This window comes from Silene latifolia, chromosome 11 (genome assembly GCF_048544455.1).
Source record: "Silene latifolia isolate original U9 population chromosome 11, ASM4854445v1, whole genome shotgun sequence".
Classification (NCBI taxonomy): Eukaryota; Viridiplantae; Streptophyta; class Magnoliopsida; order Caryophyllales; family Caryophyllaceae; genus Silene; species Silene latifolia.
In genome coordinates, this window is record NC_133536.1 from 27,269,319 (window position 1) to 27,290,358 (window position 21,040).

Genomic DNA, 21,040 nt, shown 5'->3' on the forward strand with positions numbered 1-21,040 from the left:
CAAAATAAAACTTATATTTTACCATCTAATTTAACTAACATAGTTTGCGTTTGGATAAAAATATGCTTTGACAATAATATGTTACTTTATTCTACGAAGTTACGTAAATTATTTACTTTCAATAATATAAGAACATGTAAATAAATTAAGAAAATGTCATTTCTATTATTTTTAATAATTATATTAGTCATCAATACTTTTTATCTATTTACCTTCTCGAATAATGTAAAATAAATTAAGCTGCATAGGGAACTCAAACGTTTATATAATTTAATTTTATGAAGAATGGTAAGAGTTACCCTTTTTTTTTAATTCTATTTTATTTGAGAATGATAAGGGTCGCTCTTTTTGTTTTTTATTTATTGATTTTAATTTATAAAGATATTTAAAAAAAAAGGTAAGATGAGAAGGAAATAATTTTTCATTAATATTAAAAAGGACGATACAAATAACATGTAAAAAAAATAAGGGTTTTTTGATAACTGGTACCACAAGTAAACTACTTTTTGAGAACTGCTACCAAGGTAAAAAAAGTTTAAAAAATGCTACCATAATTCTCGGTTCGGTTAAAAGTCAGTACCAATTAACACCGAAGCTCAATTTTTGATTTGAAAAGACAAAATTACCCCTTCTTCAACCTCTTCCCCTCTCTTACCCAGTGATAAAACACAATTTACCCTCCTACTCTATCAAACCTTCATCACTTAACTTTTCAAATTCATCATCATACTCTATCAAATTGACATACAAATTTGGAGAATTTAACCTAATAAAATTCACCTTCATCACTTGACTTTATTTACTTGGAAAAGCCCTCTATCGGCATTTTGTACTCATTGTAAGGTTTGTTATCCATCCTTATTTACTCTTTATTCTTAATTTACCTTTAATTTAGTAGTACAAATTTCAGATTGATTTTTTGAGTTAATTGTTTGTTAGATCGATTGCTTGATTAAATTTCACAAACCCTAATTTTCGAATTTTTATTTATGCAGAAATTGTTTTCTTGTGTTCATGGCTTCACTGGGGTAATTGAGATGTCACATACACACTTTTCAACCCCGTCTTCACCCAGAATAAGAAGCCCTCGACATTGCTCCAAAATTCAAATAAAAAAAAAACCCAGATTTCATTCAAAGAAATAGAGAGAATGAATGAATAGATTCAATTGAATAATGATTAATGTAGTAGGAGAGAGAATAATTGAATTGAATGGTAATGTTACCTGATTAAATAGAGGAAGAATGAATGAATAGATCTAATTGATGAAATAAGAAATAGGGGAAAACAATGGAGAGATTGAAGAGGCATTAATGATTTAATGGAGTAGAAGGTAGTGTAATAAGTAGGAGAGAAATGTTATAAGGAAAAGGGGAAGGGTATAATAGGAATGGAAAATATAACTTAAACTAAACATTTGAAATGAATGGCTGAGATTGATTCATTTAGCCTCGTTTAATGAATTGGTACTGAATTTTTAACGAAGCAAGAATTATGGTAGCATTTTTTAAACTTTTTTTACCTTGGTAGCAGTTCTCCAAAAGTGGTTTACTTGTGGTAGCAGTTATCAAAAAACCCAAAAAATAAACCAAATTTCTTTGAGTCCCTAAATTCTCATCTCTACCATTAGATCTTACATGATGAACGGTTGAGATTAAAACAAAAAAAAAACACTCACCAACATGTAATTAATGCTTTGTCTCTCATAATTTCAATTTCCCATTTATCTAATTAATTACTTTCTTCTTCTTATGAGATAATTTATTAAATTAATGCTATCATTTATATTTCAAATATCAAAATATAGGATTTAAAAATCGAAATTTTTTTCCCGCATAAAATATAAGCGAGTTCGTAAAAGACTCCGTAAATCGTCATTCAGACTCCGATTAAGGCGAAACAAAAGCCTAAATTTATTATTTTTTCGAGCCCAACGCAATGGAAATATTTTCGTAGACGATTGAGTTTTTGAATTTTTTAGTACTGCTCCGTGAATTGGGAGTTACACAATATCCGATCCAAATTACGCTTTATTCGCTTGAAATTACACGTAATTTATTTGAAATGATATCATATCTACAAAAATTTAACAGTGAAAATCTCAAATAATTATTTTTTAAGTCAATAAAAAGTAAAGTTAAAAAAAAAAAGAATTATGTCAAAGAAATTACAAAGATAAAATAATCACCGTAAATAATAATACAACAAAAAAAAATTACAAAGAAAAATACATAACAGGCTAATTAATATTGAATAATAATACAACACAAGAAAAAGTACAAAGAAAAATACATAAAGAGCTAATTAATATCGTATAAGTTAAAGTACAAATATACAAAAAAAGAAATGTATACGCCTCTCAGTATAAATATACGAAAACAAATTTATACATAAATACATGTATTAATTATAAAATAGAGTTAAAATAAAAAAATTAGGAGAAAAGTAATTTTAATTAATAGGGTAGGTTGTCAATACCGAGAACAATTATTAAGGCTAATTAATGAAGGAATCAAGGGAATTAAGAATAAAAAATAGATTCTTCAACTTTGACAAATGGCGCATTTTAATTGGTGGTGTATGAGAGCCCTCATACACCTGGTGTAACTCTACCCTTTTCGGAAACAAATTACAAATAAAATTGTTTACGAATTTAAAAATAATACGGAGTACTTATTATTTTTGTCGCCTACTTTTTTTGCACATGATCAACTCAATTAGTAGATTATACAACCAGTTGTATATGGTTGTATGGTGTAGAATTCGAGCTGTGTACTAAAGTTTTCGAGTTTTGTTAAAAAGAATTTGAGCTGTGTTTTAAAGTTTTTGAACTCACACACTTCAACATAAAAAAATAAACTCTTACAAAACTCAATAAAATTGCACATAAGCTCGGATTAATGTATAGGGTTGTACAATACTTATTATACAACTGGTTGCATAGTAATATTTGTGTGATCAACTTGTGAACACTCAATAAATATCAAATTTCATTCGTCTTTTACCAAATTCAATAAATTTGTGCTCAATTTCCCCCCAATGCGGAGTACAATTTATGCATTGAAATCACATAAACCCATTTTACCTGTCATTTAGCATTACTCATTTGTTGTAATTAAATAGTCACTCGTGCACAAATTTAGTGCTAAGGAAAACAAAAGGCCACACATGATTAAATGAAAGAAATATCATCTCTACCATCCATTATGGAACTACACAACTATTACATAATAAAGTTTAATTAAAAAGACTAATTTGCATAAATAATCCTACGTCTCTTTTGTTAGTTTGTTACCCCATATTGTCTGTTGGCATGAGCTCATTCAATGCTATTAGCCCGAATCTCATTTCTTCCTGAACAGGAGTGTAAATTATCAATATCAACGGATTTAGCAAGAATCTTGTTATTCACTTATTTGTTAACCCTAATTTCGCTGCAAATAAAATTATCATATACTCTCTCCATCCCAAATTATTGTACCCTTTATTAAAAAAATTATTCAAAATAATTATCCTCTTTCTAAATTAAGTAAGTATTTACACTACAGACACTCAATACTTCCCATTTTATTAGCTTTCCTTTAAACAATCCAAAATAGAAATTAGGACGATATAAATGGAATGTAAAGAATATTATGAATTATTCAGTTGTTAAGTAAGACTTGCATACTTGCACGTGTTAACAAATCAGTATCATTTAACTTTACAAAAATTATTTAGTAAACTACGTACAAATTACTCATTCACACCCATGACCTATCAATTGTTTGTGTGCTAATGGAGAAGCTAATTAAATTGATTAGTATGGAATTCTACATGGGACATCGCATTATGTACAATTAATCATTAATTGTACTCTCAAATTTAAAGATGGTAAGCATGTACAATTAATCATTATTCATATTCTCAAATTTAAAGACGGTAAGCATGTCGAATTCGGACATGATATTTTAGGAAACCCCACAATAGCAATCAGAGTACAATTTTTGATTTTGTAACAAAGATGGTTGTGGAACTGCGAACATGAAATCGGACACCGCTAAACGGACGATCATTGATCTACAATAATCAACAAAAACAAAAGATATAGATCGGTATATCCGGTTCATTATTTTTCATTATCATTGTTGACTAATAATTCAATTACGATTAGCAATAAAATGGTAAACGGAATTGAGAATTAATCACAAGAAGTTGACCAAAGCAATTGAAGTAATTACTCCGTAAATCAACTTTTTAGAAAAATAACTACAATCGGAAGGTGGGAAAAATTGGAATTGGAATACCTTTTATTTATTTGACAATGGCTTACGGGTTCGATGAATCGATCGAAAGGCAATTTGTGTATTACGGACCCGTAGTACATATTTATAGAGCTCATTTATGTCAATCAACCTAGAAGCGTTAATATTAAAAAGTATTTGTATAGGATCTTAAAGAATGAAACGGCTGAAATCAATAATTTTGCATGTTTAATACTGCATTGAAGAAGTTGAGATTAATTTGGAATGAATTAGGCCATAAATTATCATAATGTGCGTGTTGAATGAGTTAAGGGAAGCTGAAACAACTCTTTTCTTTCAGAGTTTGAAGCTGCTTCAATACTATTTCATGCCATATGACACGTGGAGCCTTCTAGGGATTAATGATGATGATATATCAATGACGTGGCATTTTACAATCACACGTGGCTTTGTTGACGTGGACTTTATGAGCCATTTTAGCTTAGGCTTTTAATAGTATTTTATAGATATTGTTACCATTTTGACACTATTTATATATAAACTTTTTCACTTATGAGTAAGGAGTAAATTAGTTACTTTTGATATTCCTTAATAACTTTAATGTTGAAGATAAAATTTTAGAGTATTAATGTGGATAAATTCTAAAAATTAATATTGAGAGAAGAAAGGTCAAAAGTATGTTAGGAGCTATTAACTTCACCTATTAACTTTTCCCCTTTAATATCCCTTTGAATATTTTTTTAGATGACTTGTGAAATATAGTAATTAATTTTAATTCTTAATTTTTTAGATAAATACTTTGTAAATAGCTTAACTTGACACGCGGAGATTAAAAATTACTTAAGTTAGTATTTTAATTATATTGCATATGTATACTATTTATACAATATATTTTTCTACTTATGATTAACGAATAAATTAGTTAATATTCATAAGAACTTTAATGTCGAAGATAAGACATTGGATAAATTCTAAAAATTATTATTGAGAGAAGAAAGGTCAAAAGTGTATTAGAAGTTATCAATTTCACCTATTAATCTTCCCCTTTATTTTAATTTTTTTTAGATAATTTGTGAGATATAATAAATATTTTCAATTTCTTAGATACACTTTTTGAATTGTATATATAGATGTATATAATAATTTAATGAAATTGTGTAAGTTTATAACAAAAAGAAAGAGTTGCATTAATGAACAATGAAAAATTAAAATGATGTGATTTTTATTTGTCGTTCAACATATTCTAACAATAAATGCCGGAATTTTAATTTAGTATGTATTTTGATTTGTTAATTGTTGTTTAATTTTAAAAAAATTAAAAGGTCGAAGTTTGTTCTTTATTATTATGCTATTTAAAACTTAGTACGCATTTAATGTTTGCAAATTAATTAAATTTTTGTTTTTTCTTTTCTAAATAATGGTGATGAGGTGACTTGCTAGAATTGTCTCAAAAATGGATTTGTGTAGTATGGTGGTTTTGTATTGCCTTTTTATATTATTTATAGATTTATAGATGTTAAATTACTAATCTAATCTTAAACTAACTAATATAATGGAGGTTAATTCTAGTTTGCCACTTGTTACAATGTAATTGGTTGTGTATGGAAAAAGCTCGTACACCTCGATCCTCGTGTATGTGTAGCATCTTCCAAGTAATTGGATGCAAGTCAGAGCATATTTTATCTGTTTCATCTAAAGACGGATACACTATCTTAAAAATAGTTGAGATGTGTGCATTAAACTGACTTTTTTTTAGATCATGCATTAAACTGACTGGTCAGTATTCAGTAGGATTGCTCTCAGCTTAAACAATTGCATACATTACATATATTTTTCCTACTGATTTAACCAACTAGTTACATTCATCTTCTACCATTTACTAGGACCAATGTGGCCTTAGCAGAACTGGTCACCTATTGGCATATGAACCATCTGGTGTGTACCCTGATAATAATGACCCTTGCAAAACCTCTAGCCGTAGGAATACCGATCGAAGCCGTGCTAGTTAAAAAGAGAGTTTTAGCAGCAATAAATCTGCAATTACCATCTTAGATAAAATCGCAAATTTAGACTTCATGTCCAGTGTGTCGAAGAAAAGCCAATTCTGTAATTTTTACTCCGTACATTTAACTGTGGGTTTAGATGAAGCCGTGGAGCGACGTCCTGTCCGGGTTCCCTAACCTTTACATTGATATTTTAATAAGCTCTCTTTAACTTCCAAATTATCTGCGAAAGAGTTTTCTGGTGAAAAGGGTTGTGTAGCTAACGTTTATGGATATAAAGGCGCTCATAAATGGGAAGGGGAGTGTTTCTACTAGGCGCATTTGGTTCCTGACTCATCGCGGTCCTCTCGAGATGATCTTAGTATTCTCAAATCTGGTACTGGGAATTGCGACTATACGAAATATTCAAACTGCCAACAAGTTCCTAACCTGATTTAGTTTTTTCACCGTCCTTTGGTAGAAGGATCATTTAGAAACAGTCTTTTTCACAGGACCCTTTGATCAATTTATCAGTATAGGAAAAAAATTTGTGAACCACATTGCAGGGGGAAAAATAATTCCGAAGCACAATTAATTGATATAGAACGGAGTTGAATGCGTTGCAATAAAAGTTTCAACATATACAGTAGATTAGGATGAAGGATATGTAATAATGAATTACAGCCTATAACACCAAAACCAAGATAGAAGGCGATAAGAAATGCTACCTAGAAACATTAGAATTTGGATTAAATCAGAAAGGGTCGCAATCAGTGGTATGTCAGGGGCATTTTGTGGTAAGTTCTGCTTTGGCAATAAAAGGGTTGGCTATTGTAGAGCTACCAGTCTGTCATGACACTCAAAATGTGGATATGGCTTATTTTTGGCCAGTCTTGACCATCTGGTTCTCTGCATCTATCTGTCAAGCCTTTACAGTACCAGACTCGAAGTTCTCGGAGGGAAGGCATGTGGCGAATTGCTTCTGGCAATGATTTAAGTTCCATGCAGGACTGTAACCACAGCAAGCTCAGAAAAGGGAGGGAGGAAAGCCATTCCGGCAAAGATTCTAACTTGCAATCACAAATTCGGAGAGTTCGAAGAGTAGTCAGGTGCTGTAACCCCTCTGGCAAATGTATCAACTTGGGGACCGATATGGTTAACTGGCTGAGGTTTTTAAGGGGTTTTAACTCTTCTAACTTTCCCAAGTCTAATCCATCAGAGTCATCGATGCAGAGGTATCTTAGATTAGTGAGATGCTCTATTCCTCCTCCGCACAAACTCTTTAGCCCATGACAATATGTAAGCTCTAGGTCTCTAATTGAAGAGGCGTGTTTTTGGAATAAATCTGCAGCTGCTGACAAGCTCTCCTGGTTTAAGCCACGTAGGGTGAGGAAATCTATACCTTTCAGAGACTCGCCAAATATCAAGTTAACAAGTCCCACCTTATCTATACTCAGAAATTTCAAATAGTAAGTTGAATCACAGGAAGAATCATCATTAGGATGGGGTAACAAGTCAAGGGAAGCCAAGCTGGAAGAGATAGGGTCAACTTTGTGGTTACCTGTAAACCTGAAATCTTCGTTTACTCCAACTAACCGCAAATCATTGAGACTAGGGCAATGAGGAATAGCTGTCATGCTTGGGCAGTCCTCTATTACCAATTTATGGAGGCGAGGAAATGATCGGACAGAAGTTAGTCCGTTTAACTTGGGGAGCCTTTTAAGCAGAAGCTTCTCAAGAGACCGGAACAATGGTAATCCATCTGGTACTGTTGACATTGTATCAGAAACTGTAGTGTTGTCATCACTCTCTGTAAGCTCCACTATGGGCATAGATGAGAGTTCAAGAACTTTGAGGTGGACAAGTTTACCAAGTGAATGTAGATTATATAACCAATCAAAACCACTTAGTGCAACTCTAATAAGACATGGGAAGAACGTTGCCAATGATCCCACCCAACTCGGTATTTTGATGCCTTTGTACCCCGAAATTTCAATCCCCATTATATTACAATGAGGGCGGAGGCCTTCCAACAATTTCTCATGGACAGCTCCTACGCTGTATTCATTATCAGGGTCATCTTCCCACCGTATTGCGATATTTCGGAGATGTACCTTGTTGCTCAGCAAACCTTCCCTATCGTTTGCCAACTCATAACAAAACCCGCTTTTAAAAACGATTTCAAGAGTCCCAGTGAGATGCACGAGGCTTCTCAAATCTTCTAAACGGCCTGTCTTGCCATGCTTGCAAGTTTTGCTGGCCACAACAAACTTACTCAAAGTCATAAGACCGGTCATAGTATCCATCCCAACAGGCATATGAGTCAATTTGGTGCAGTAAGTTAAGACCAAGTGCCTAAGATTGTGAAGTTTTCTCAAGCCCTTTGGTAATTCCTTTACACCAGAATGCATCAAGTTCAATACTTGCAAATTCTGAAGTTTGGTAATTGACTCGGGGAGAATCTCTAAACTGTCATTCAAAGAAAGATCAAGATACCTTAAATGCGATAAATTACCTATGGAACTAGGCAAGGTTTTTAGCTCAAAAAAAGCCAAGTCTAACACCCTCAAACTCCTAAGATTTGAACAAATAGTGTCAACATTTGATACATTAGCTTCTGGATAGAAACTTTGATCAAAATTGTGACACAATGAACGTAACTTCTTCATCTCACCAAAACGATCTCCGGGTCTAGTCAAGAGCTTACACCCATCATTGCTAATTGATAGATGGCGAATTTTCTGCTTAAATTGGAATGTAGCAGTTTGTAGTGCAAATGACTCTTGACCTGCAACTTCTTGAGCAAGATCATGTATCAAATCATGCATTTTACAAGTATTAATATTACCATAGCCATCCTCTCTAACTTCTTGAAAAAAACATCTGTGAAGTAAAATTGAAAAGTACTCGTCACCGACATCTTCTATGCTTCGCCCATCATTTAATAGGTCAAGACAACCGTGAGCCATCCACAGCCAAATCAGGGTGTATTTTCTTATTTCAAAATCCTTAGGAAAGAGAGCACAATAGCTAAAACAACTCTTCAATGAGGGACTAAGATGAAAGTAGCTGTACTTCAGTATAGGCATTATGCCATCCTCAGCTTGGCCATCCTCGCTACTTCCCAACTTTCTCAAGTCTATACTATTAAATGATAACCACTTGCTCTTATGTTGTCCATAGAGCAGGCTACCCACAACCCTTATCGAGAGAGGAACATTTGCGCATTTCTTAACAATGTCCTTTCCCATGTCAACAAGTTCATGGTCTAATGGCAGTTTCCCCGTCTCAAAAGCCATTTTCTTAAACAATAGCCAAGAATGCTCATCCGAGAGACCTTGCAACTCATAAGTATGATTGTTGCCTATGGCTCTTGCAACTGCTTTCGAGCGGCTAGTTATCAGTACTCTACTCCCCTTTCCACCTAGCATCAAAAAGTCTCTTAGTTCAACCCATTTGTTATGATTTTCATCCCAAACATCATCTAGAACAAGCAAATACTTCCTTCCCTCGATTAGGTTTCGGACTTCTGTTTGTAGCTCTTCCACTCCAATCCCAACATTCTTCCCAATCATCTTAGCAAAGATTTGTTCCATGCCAAATTCGTTAGACACACAAACCCAGGACCTCACTTTAAATTCATTCTTAACTTTCTCATCATTGTACACAAGTTGGGCAAGAGCGGTTTTCCCCAATCCCCCCATCCCTACAATAGTGGCAAAGTTAACATTCTCTTGAATATCAGGTTGAGGATCCGACTGACCTAGCATCACCCCCATAATGGCTGCCTTGTCGGCTTCTCTTCCAATAATGCTATCATCCCTCGCATATGAACCCGTCTCCTTTCTTTGCTTAGGAGGCACAAAAACATCACTAAACCCAAACTGTTGACGATTTTTGGAAATATTATCCAACTTTTCCCTAAGCTTCTTAATTTCACGGGACATATTAAAAGCGACAAGGAACTGATTAGATCTGGAAAAGAAACGTCGTACCTTCTTTAGGGTTTTGCCACCATTTTTTTTCTTCGCCTTGAGAACCATGGTGTTGAACTCATCAAGCACATCATCAACATCGTAGACAGCATCCTTAAGCCTCTCAATGAACTCTCGGCCACCATGGGTGAGCTCTTGGTGCTTCAAGTCGGCGTCAAGGAGAACAGCCTTAATGGTGGAAACAGTGACAGCTAGCTCATCAAGTTGGGATTCATACCCAAACATGGCGCATATTTCTTTGAACTCTTGACTTGTCAGGACAGTGAAAAGCTTCTCAGTGACAGTGATCACGACTCCGGTAGCCATTGTGTCAAGTTTTGAAAGAAACTAACAGGCAAAAAAAAAAGCAAATGGCAGAAACTGATGCAAAATATTAATCAAGGGGGTTGATTTTTATTAGTTCCTAATCACAGTGCCCTGCTATTGTCTTGTCTTATGGGACACATTGAGCTGGAAATTTTGCATTAGTCATTAATTAATTAAAGCTAGTAAACTGTGGTTGGTTGTTCAGCTTCTGGGCAACTTCGTTTCGACATTTAGACATTACTAGTTGTTGTACGGCGCGCTTCGCGCACCGTACCCCAAGATAGTTATACCAACATAGTTTTATCTTTGATCGTAGTGAGGTCGTGCGCTATTGATGTTCCTTTTTTGAGTGATGCAATGAGAGTAAAAGAAAGCCCATGATTTGAATTACAGCAAAAGTTGTAGTTTATATGTTATAACTACATCACAAACGAATTAAACATCCAACTAAAAAGACGTGAAATTTGTTAACCGCAAAGCCTCTCTACCTCTGTCCCTGAATCTCTTTCTCCCATTTTCTTCATGGCCTCTACATCAACTTCAACATCCCCGTCTCTCTTACATACTACGGGTAACCCCGTCTCTCATACGCACTACGGGTAACCTGCAACATACCTGGCCACTTTGACATTTTAGTTACATATCATTATATCAATAACCACAAGTCAGCACAATTGATGTAAAACTCTCAAAAGCACTTAAACAAACATGCCAATAGGATTTCACAACATTTCAATAATCTCAAATCTTTCCAAATATATCCTTAAATTTGGAGTGTGTGGTAGCTGGCTTGCGCGGGTTATTGAAGTCATAGGGATTAAGCCTAGCCCAGACTGCTACTACCATAACTTAGTGTAAAATATCATCGGCAATTGACGAACACAATCCAATTATCCGAATCATGCCTGATTACCCTTCATAGGCATTACCAATAAAACCCAACCTAACAAAATGCAAATAAAAAAAATTGTAAACAACTTTTTTTGCGAGTCGCATGTCCCTCACACCCTCTTCTTCCTCTCCCTCCCCCTCCCCCTCCCCCTCCATCCTTCCCTCCCCTTCTTGTTTCCACCTCCCCCTCCCTCTCTTTCTCTCATTCCCTCTCCCCTCACCCCATTGGTAGCCCACTGCGTTACTGGTCATACACTCAGCTTGCCTCACATCCTCTCCTTCTTCTCCCCCTGTTTTACTTTGATCAATATATCATCCTTTCTTTCTCCAGCTCATTTGTTTTCCATTTATTTTCCACTGAGCTCCCTCTTCTAACTTCTTTCTCTTTCCCGCCATCCCTCTCCCTCTCCCTCATCCTCAACATGTCACGCCCCCTCCCTTTCCTCTCAGTCCAACAGGTGGTTATACACTGGTTCTACACAGTTCTACACTGAGCTCCCCCTACACCCTCTCACTCATCTCCCTCCCCTCCTCCATACTTCTTATGTCTTCTTTGATCCAATGTCATCCTCTCTTTTGTCAGCTAACATGTCACCTACTTGTCACCTGTCATCCATTGAGCTTCCCCACCACCCTCTTCTCTTTTCCCACTTGTTATACATTGAGCTAACCTAGTCTATTTTTTCTCAAGCCAAATTCTTCCTTATAGCTTGCCCTTGAGGTTCTCCCCTCTTTCTCTATTTTTTCTCAAGTCAAACTCCTCCATGTGTATCCATTGCAGAACTCAAGTTTTAGTCCTCAAGAGTATAGATTATCCAATTTAATGAAATTACTACTTGTTAGAGTACTACTCAAGATATTAACAACAACGGGGTTCTATTTAATAACAGGTCTTATCTCATCAATCTTCTGAGTAGGTGGCTTAAGAGAAAAGACAGGCCAAGTGTTATGCTAGATGTTTGTGTCAACATGATCCATCCAAACTAATTCACCACAATTTCCCAAATGGATATAAAGTCACCCTTAAATGTCAAAACATCTTTACAAAAGCAAGCAAGTTCTACATTCCATTATCTCTTAAAAAAGGGTCATATGTAGCGATTCCAATAAATGAGAGAATAAGCAACATCAGAAAACCCTCTGAAAATAATGTGTATTGTTACTAAAACTTGCAATTTGATGAATCTTTGGCCAACTAAGGAGAGGAACTCATGTGAGGTAAGACTGTCTTCTTCACGCACGATACCCCAAGATATTACTGTTCGTCGAGATTTATTTTCCTAGCCATATATATTGTAAAAAAAATTTAGGAAGCATCTGGTATGAGGTTTTGGGGAACGTAAAGAAAATAATCTCTTATTTCTTTTGTTAGTGCTTGTTTGAACTATATATATTGTAGAACTTTTTTTAGGAAGCATCCGGTATGAGGTTTGGGGAACGTAAAGAAAACGATGTCTTATTTCATTTGTTAGTGCTTGTTTGAACTAATTATTTACATGAATATGAAACTAATTAATCAATAAGATTACTATACATCACATGAAAGAAGAAGCGAAGTCCAACGCAAAATAGCATCATCCAATTCAACTCTGAATAACACGCGACATATATATTTAAGGGATTTAATAAATTTGGACATTAACAATAAAAGCGAATCAAAGACTACGAAACAGACCGACCAAAGGAAAAACATGGTAATTGGGGGCAGAGACCAGAAACAATTCAAACAAACCAGTTCTAACCAAAGAAAAAACATAGTGAGCAAAGACCACAAACAAACGATAAATAAACAAAGTAACTTTGAAAAGACCAAAAACATAGTAACTGTGTTGTTAGAATGATGAAAAATGGTTTGTTTCTGTCTCTTGAATCACTTTAAACATCCTCTTATACTCTTTGTCGAACCTAACAGTTTTTCCAAGCTAAAATGCAAATATAAACATATCCATGAGCAAACAGATGACTAATTAAGCTGCGTAATGACGTGTATAAAGCGATTCACGGCACGACAACAACCATTTATCACCATTATAACAACACGAAATGGAAAATTGTAAAGTCTCACTTCATTAGGTAAAATAAATATATACTCTACTTTTGATACAGAAACAACAGAATTACTCCATCGCCAGTAATGTGGCTCATAAGGTTTGCCAGACCAAATAACCAAATAACCAAACTGGCATTAAAGTATAAAACTATGCAAATTACGTGTTTGGACCAAATTGATAGGTGAAAAGTTTCGGTGATACAAAAAATAAATCCGGATTAATAAAAAAAATACATATAATCTTCCAATTTTGAACCTCAAGTTTCAATATTTTACTCCTTAGTTTCCTTTTTACGCTCTTTTCACTATGATTAACTATTTTGAATATATTAATTAAAAACGGAAGTTAATTAAGAAGGGAGAGAAAACATTAAATACACGATTTAAGCAAATAAAAACTTAAAAGAAGTGAGAACAAAAAGAATATTAGAACTAACCTCTCAAATTTCATCAATAGAGAGAGATTTCAGAGGGATATTTGCCCTACTTTTCACATTTAGCTTCAGCAAATCTTGAACTCTAACATATCCATCACTCCGCATATCATAATTCAATTCTGTAGCCATATGCCTCAGTATGCACACCCTAAGAAGCAGTGACATTAATTAACATAGTTGGTTATTTAGACAAAGCATAATATTGATAAATTTGAACACATCTACCATAGGCGACAAAAATGCATGTTTTTCACACAACATTCGACGTTATTTGGTGAAAAAACGCACAAGGGAAACTATGATGCTGGCGGATTTCAAATTCATCATTAGTACAACTTATCAATGCCTTCACCAACTAAGATAATGACAATTCAATTTAGACACATCAACCAGTAAAGTCAGAAAACTATAAATAGTTAAATGCCCCCTCTTCTTTCTTTCGAATGAGAAGCTTGGAATAAAGGTCTTTTGATGCTTACAAGCTTCTGCCAAGTGCGTCAACTATGTTTGAAATGCCACCAGTAGCTGTTCCACGACCAACACCACCTCTTGAACCTTGACCCTTCCCTCTCGTACCAGATTGGACTCGTCCTCTACTTCTACTACAAGTTGTATTAAAAACAAGCCATGAGAATAAGAATTATGACCCTACCTATTTTATGATCCCCGACAAGTACATACAGGTGCCTTCATGGGTACATTTCTCTATTATAATAAAAATAATAAGTAAATAAAAGAGGGTTTGTCAATCTCAACTATGTTGATTGAATGAGTCCGTAATATGTAACCCAATGGCTAACTTCCTCAATTAATTTGCAGACCAAAAAAATCGAAAAAAAGTCAGTTGTATGTATTGTTTGTTATACACAGCTCACTTTACATAAATTTGGCAAACCTAGCATTGGCCTAATGCTCTTACAGCTTTCCTCCTAATCAATCATTTTTACAAGCAAAGATCCAAGCAGGTCAGCGTAGACGTATTTCGAAGTGATTTCAACTTACTTTGTACCTCATAGCGACCAAATATTGATATTCAAGTAAGTCAGCTCCTCAAAACATACAACTTTAAATTAAACGCACCCTACATCTATTCCATTACTAATGTAACCTATTCTATTTCTCAATCGCTCGATATTAGCAAAACATATAATACCAAAAGTATGTCTCTTTAATACAATTCTTAAAAAATAACATCAAAACAAAAAAGTACTCACTTCATGTTTTGGTGTTAAGGGAGACATTCGAGTATTTTAATGGAGTATAAAATATAAGCTACTAAAATGATTCATCACATTACAATTACTCCGAATATTTAGCAATATGAAGATAAGAACATTATCGACTCATCACCAACTTGATTCACCAGAGAAGCTTCAATCTTTGCAGCAAAGGTCCACAACACATTAAAAAAAAATACTCCGTATAACATTGATACATATACTCTACTTTCGATAGAAACGACAGAATTAAAAATTTAATACATGAATAATTGAACTAACGACTTACATGGAATAAAGATGCCAAATCATGAAAAACATCCTTCCTCTTTCTAGCAATTCTCAAGAACACATTCACCTGTAATACACATATACAACAACATTTTACGACTAAATAAACTATTCCTTGGTGTAAACAAACATAAGAAAACCAAGTATTTAAGACCAAATTAATCGTTACTCCCTCCGTCTCATTCCTTTTTTTTTTTTCTATGCAACTTTTACGAATCTAAATCAAACAAAAGGCGATTAAGTAAATAAACAAGCATAAGTGGTGTAGTAAAGATCGCCCTATTGGGCATATTACGATAATGTGTATGCTGTAATATGGAAACATGTTTTTTCTACAAGCTAATCTCAAATAACTGGTTAAAAAGGTATCAAAATTACACCAAAATTAATGAAATCACACCTAAATTGACGAAATCAAACTCAAACTTGAAGAATAGATAGTATCAAACCTTCGGACTAAGAGTAAAAACCCTAACACACACCCAAAATAAAATTAAGGAACGGTTGCATAAATTGATCCTTGTCGCGGCATTGTCCTTTACCCGTCGATGACAACAGTGATCACTATAATGTACCAAATCAAATTGAAATCAGATAAAAATAGTCACATACCTTGATCCTGGTATTGTTCTTGAGAGCATCAGTATATCCAAACTCGACTTCATCGTCTCTGATCTCTCCTATCACCTAAAATACAATCAATTGATCTGCGCCTTCTTTCCTTTACCATTTTGTCAGGCATGTTGAAACTAAGGTTAGGATTTAGGTTTGATGGATTTGTTTGTTTTTTAGGTGCTAAAGATGAAGATTAGAGAGAGTGATGATTCTAGAGGAAGTGATAATGAGGTGCAGGTGAGAGACCGAAAGAAAAAGGAAGAATAATGTAATATAATAATACGGAGAAAGGCTAAAACGGTGCGTTTTGGTTGGAAAATAGGTAAATCGCTACACCCGGGTACTGTTCATTTTGAACAGTAAGTTTCCTTACCCACATTTTAGTAAGGGGTGTAGATTCAATGACCCAAATTTTTTAGCTTACGTTGACCAGAAGGTACTTCTATTGCTTAAGACGGAATATCCTTCTCAAATCTTAAAACGGACAGTGTCCGTCTTAAATGAGAATTCGTGTATGTTGACTATATACAATCTCATCCGCACTTGCTGAATATCTGTACACCTGATTATGAAAATTCGAAATAAACGAAGGAAAACTGGTGACGAATGAGTGATACAGATGTACAAGAAAAGCCGAATAAAAATCGTTGACGGTGGTAAAACTTAAATGCAAAATTTCTACTTTTTTCATCCCATTTATATAGTGTCATTGCTAAAGTACCGTTTGGCTATGAATTAATGAATAATTGAGATTGAAACAACAATACTTCATTTGGGCTAATTATTTGTTTACTTTTCCATTCTTTGTGAGAGTATTTTAATTAGAGAAAAACAAATGATCGGAACGGAAGAAAGTATAGACAAAAGATACTTATAATTGAGACAGCTAAATAGCTAATTCAGGAAAATCTAAAGTGAAAAAGGATTATATAAACAAGACGTATAAAGTACTTGATTAAACACGGAGTAACTAATCAGAACCCCAATGGGCAGTGGGAGAGTGGAAGTAGTTAACTAATCGTCCACTGACATAAACATCTTAGTATTAAAAAGCAGAAAAAGATACTCCCTCCATTTTTTTATATATGACGTTTTGTATTTACGAGGTAAGCATTTGAGTTTCATATTTACAAAAATATATTTGTTCAAAAAATATAAAAATGATACCATTAAATTCCTTACGAAAAACTCTTTAATATGAGTATACATATTATAATATTTAGTCTTATATTTTAAGAGATATTGAAGAAAGAAGGGAGTGTCTCGAAAAAACAAAGGGAGTAATAAAAAATTATGTAGACTTTGACTGACCGAATCGTCCGTCATTTGCTGAGGGAATCCGCAGACTTGAGAGCCCTGCTGAGAACACAAAATCTCATTGAAGACGGCACGTATCCGTCACTTTGAAGTGACGGATACCATTTTCTCTCACAAATGACCCAAATAGAGGAGAGAGGGAAGCATATGGGGGTGCCCCCACCTTGTCCCCCCTATCCGTTTTGTGAGTGATATTATCCGTCACTTGCTCCGACCCGTCTTTAGCAAGACTAACTGTGCTGAGAATATAGAGAGACACAGGAGACTGGTTTTACTTTCTACTGGCTAGAACAATAAATAATTCATGTACGATTATTTTATACAAGAATTTGTGATATTCTTTTATGTCCGGATTAATTCGAGTTTATCCATTTACGGAGTACTAGCTAAAAATGGACTAGTAAAATTAATAGAAGTGGCAAGGATAGAGTCATAAACCTCCAGGAATTTTTTGAAGTGAAAAAGCAGATGCAGGTTCTAATTGTGATTCACGGTATATTTATCCATTTACTAGCCATGGACAATGGCCAGTGATAATTCATTTCAGCACAGACCAAGGCCGCCACCACCACCTCTCCTATCACCACTGTTGAGATAGACTAAAGCATTGGCCAAGGATGGTATGGAAACCCCCTACAAATACGGCATCTCCATTTTGTTTGTTGTGATATTTGGGGTTGCCACAAAGGGTCTTCTGATTGCTTATAGCTTTTATCATAAATGCAAAAAAGTTGCATATATAAAATATAGAGACTTCATCTAAACTTCTGAAGGCCATTCTATTACCAATCGTATAAGAAAACCCGCCTTTATACATTAAAGAAGCCTGCAGGTCTATGCATACACCCTTATGTCCCCGAATATAAGGCCTACATTTCATGGACATTAAGATCCATTATTACAGCTTCTACTATTGAGCAAATTTCATCTCACCAGTCACCTCTATGATACCTCAACATTGTAGCTTAAACTGTACACTTTAAAGTTCAGACTTCCCTTCTCGATTCTTAAAATATACATTATTTAAATATAGGTATCATAGGATATCAATTAAAGGACACCAAGGAGGTGTTGCCCATGTACAAAAAAACGAAGAGAAATGACACGCTGACACCAATATGCATCAGGAGAGCAAAATGAAGTTCCTAACCTCTCAAAATAGGCTCACGAGAGATCTTACCTACAGAGATAAGTAAATTCAAATTTCATCGAAAGTGAAGCACTTGACCATAACAGTACAACAACTTGAAAAGGCAGAACTTGGAACTCTTGACGCAAACAAGGCAATATACTCAAAACAACTGGCACACACCATTTTTTTTTCTTCTCTCTTTGAAAGACAAGTAAAGCATTTCTCAAGTAGCTTAGTAACTAATCACTAGTAGAGCATTTTCCGGTGAAAGAAATGCCGAGGAAACATGTATCAGTGTTGAACCAGTGGAACATACCAGGATGACTAAGCAGATATCGGTAGAGATACATATCGAAATGGATTAAATAAATCTCCTTGCTTGACGGAAGAAACCATGGTACGAGACCAGTTTTGTTCCACTACTAGTTGAAGTATATTTAATTGGAGAAGTTATTGTCCTTAGAGACGGTCTAGTAGACACAATGCCAGCCAGACTTTCAGAGCTCAGATTGGAACATCTCGACAGATTAAGTTCCCGTAAGTTTTCGCAGTTTTCTACTAGCTCTTTCACGCTCGTTGACGTTAGAGCCGTACAACCTGCCAAGTTAACATATAGCAGCTTAGGACATGCTTTAGCAATTGCTGAAATGCATTCGTCACCAAATTTTCCTTCCTCAAGCTGTAACATCTCCAAATCATAACTTGTATCTTCAAAACCCGTTCCAAATAAAACTGATTTCTTCCATCCAGCTACTACCAAATACTCCAGTTTGCGACAGCAGTTCACTAATTTCCTTATCCCTTCACTAGTGAGATTCCGACAATCACTTGCATCAAGATAAACTACATTTGGGCACATGAGCCCAATTTTTCCAAGCATATCATCCGTCAGACGATTATTTGAATCAAGTTTTAAACACCGAATATTGTTCCCCTTGACCAATGATTCACACAGTTCTCCATCTCCAAGAAGTGTACACTCCATTTTCATCTCTTCAAGAGCGGGACAATTCTTCACAAGCATTTGGAATGTAGAACTAGTCAATTCATAACAATAGCTTAAATCAATCTCAACCAAATTGCCCTAGTAACAAACCAACCCTTTGATTGCCTCATCCGTCAAAATCACATACCCTTCAAAGCCCAACTTCTCTAACCTCCTATACGCACACAAAAAGGTCGAAAGCCCACTCAATGAAACCTTATAACAGTAAGAAGCCGTAAACTTAGTCAAAGGCAAGTTAGCTTTGGCAATGGAACACAAGAATGCATCATCTACATTCATAGTATAAAATTCAATATTCGACAATTTCTTACAAAACCCAACAGAAGTCTCAATACTAAACAAAGAATTTGACATTTCCACCCTCGAATGAATCAACGTATTCATAGAAACCCTCCTCAACTTGGAGCTACGATGCATAACATAACCAATCCCATATTGAGTCACAACACTACAACCTAACACCTCAACCTCCTCAAGATCCAAACAACAATCAGACAGTGCCATCAATGACTTATCCGTAAGCAACACATTTCCGGACAAATTAACCCTCCTCAAAAATTTCAAATTATTGGCAATACCCAAAATACCCTTATCAGATAAATCATTAAAACTAACGGCAAAACAACAGAAATATCAACAACAAGGAGATCAGATAAACCTTGGATATTAGAGAGAGTAAGGAGTTTAAGACGATTCGGGGTCCAACCCAGGAGGCGGATAGCGTCAATAGGTGGGGCGTCGAAGTCGGTGAGGTGCAGAGAGTGGAGGTTGGTGGCGGCGGCGGCGGAGGAGAGGGCGGCGGGGTTGGTGTCGGTGGCGAAGAGGGTGTGTAGGGAGGTGGAGAAGCGGCGGAGGATAGCGGGGAGGTTAGGGAGGAGAGGTTGAGAAAGGGTGAGGGTGAAAGGGAGAGTGTTTGTGAGGGTGAGGAGTTGTTTGCAAGTTAAGGAGAGAATGTGGGTGTGGTGGTGGTGGTGGTGGTATGGTGGTGGTGGTGGTGAGTGGTTCCATGGGTGGAGGTGAACGGAAGAATGAGGAGATGTCAACTGGTGGTGATTTTTGGTTTACACAAAAATCAAGGCACATTGTGCCACAAAATCTAATACTCCCTCCTATTCACTATACTAGTTTGAATGCCCGTGCGTTGCAACGGGATAATTAAATTATTTATAATGCAAAAAAAAAACGTTATAAGGGTTTAATATTTACATTCCATGTCTAATGATTTTCTTACATATTATTAAAATATTCTTTCAAAAAAAATAAAAGATTAATATATACGTAGGTTAACTCCTATTTATAATCACCTAACCTTATATTAATCTTTCGTTGTGGGACAGTTATACTATTTATAAGTAATATTCAACAAACTTAACTTATTTTTCTGATGTGAGACAATTCTACTATTTATACGTAGTATATATTTATCAAACCTGCATTGTTTTTCAATGTGGGACAAATAACATACTCATAATTACACCATCTTTTTTTGCATTTAGTTCGACATCCAACCAGATCCTGAATATAATATTTACATTCTATGTCTAATGATTTGTTTAC

The 21,040-nt window shown here is 35.0% G+C and overlaps 1 protein-coding gene across 3 annotated transcripts; it reads right to left on the minus strand.

The window, feature by feature from the left end:
* Positions 1-6,802: 6,802 nt before the first annotated feature.
* LOC141611454 (putative disease resistance protein RGA1) lies at positions 6,803-17,108 on the minus strand. 3 transcript variants are annotated; one of them, XM_074429987.1, is made up of 5 exons: positions 16,026-17,105; positions 15,412-15,480; positions 14,385-14,504; positions 13,906-14,053; positions 6,803-11,142 (listed from the first exon to the last, which is right to left on the minus strand). In XM_074429987.1, exon 5 carries the CDS (start codon positions 10,525-10,527, stop codon positions 7,066-7,068), a length of 3,462 nt encoding a protein of 1,153 aa, XP_074286088.1. In that variant the 5' UTR covers positions 10,528-11,142; positions 13,906-14,053; positions 14,385-14,504; positions 15,412-15,480; positions 16,026-17,105; the 3' UTR covers positions 6,803-7,065. The 3 variants fall into 3 exon arrangements, with proteins under 3 accessions (XP_074286088.1, XP_074286086.1, XP_074286089.1); XM_074429985.1 differs by having other exon boundaries at positions 14,385-14,507; positions 16,026-16,942; XM_074429988.1 differs by lacking the exon at positions 14,385-14,504 and having other exon boundaries at positions 16,026-17,108.
* Positions 17,109-21,040: the final 3,932 nt, after the last annotated feature.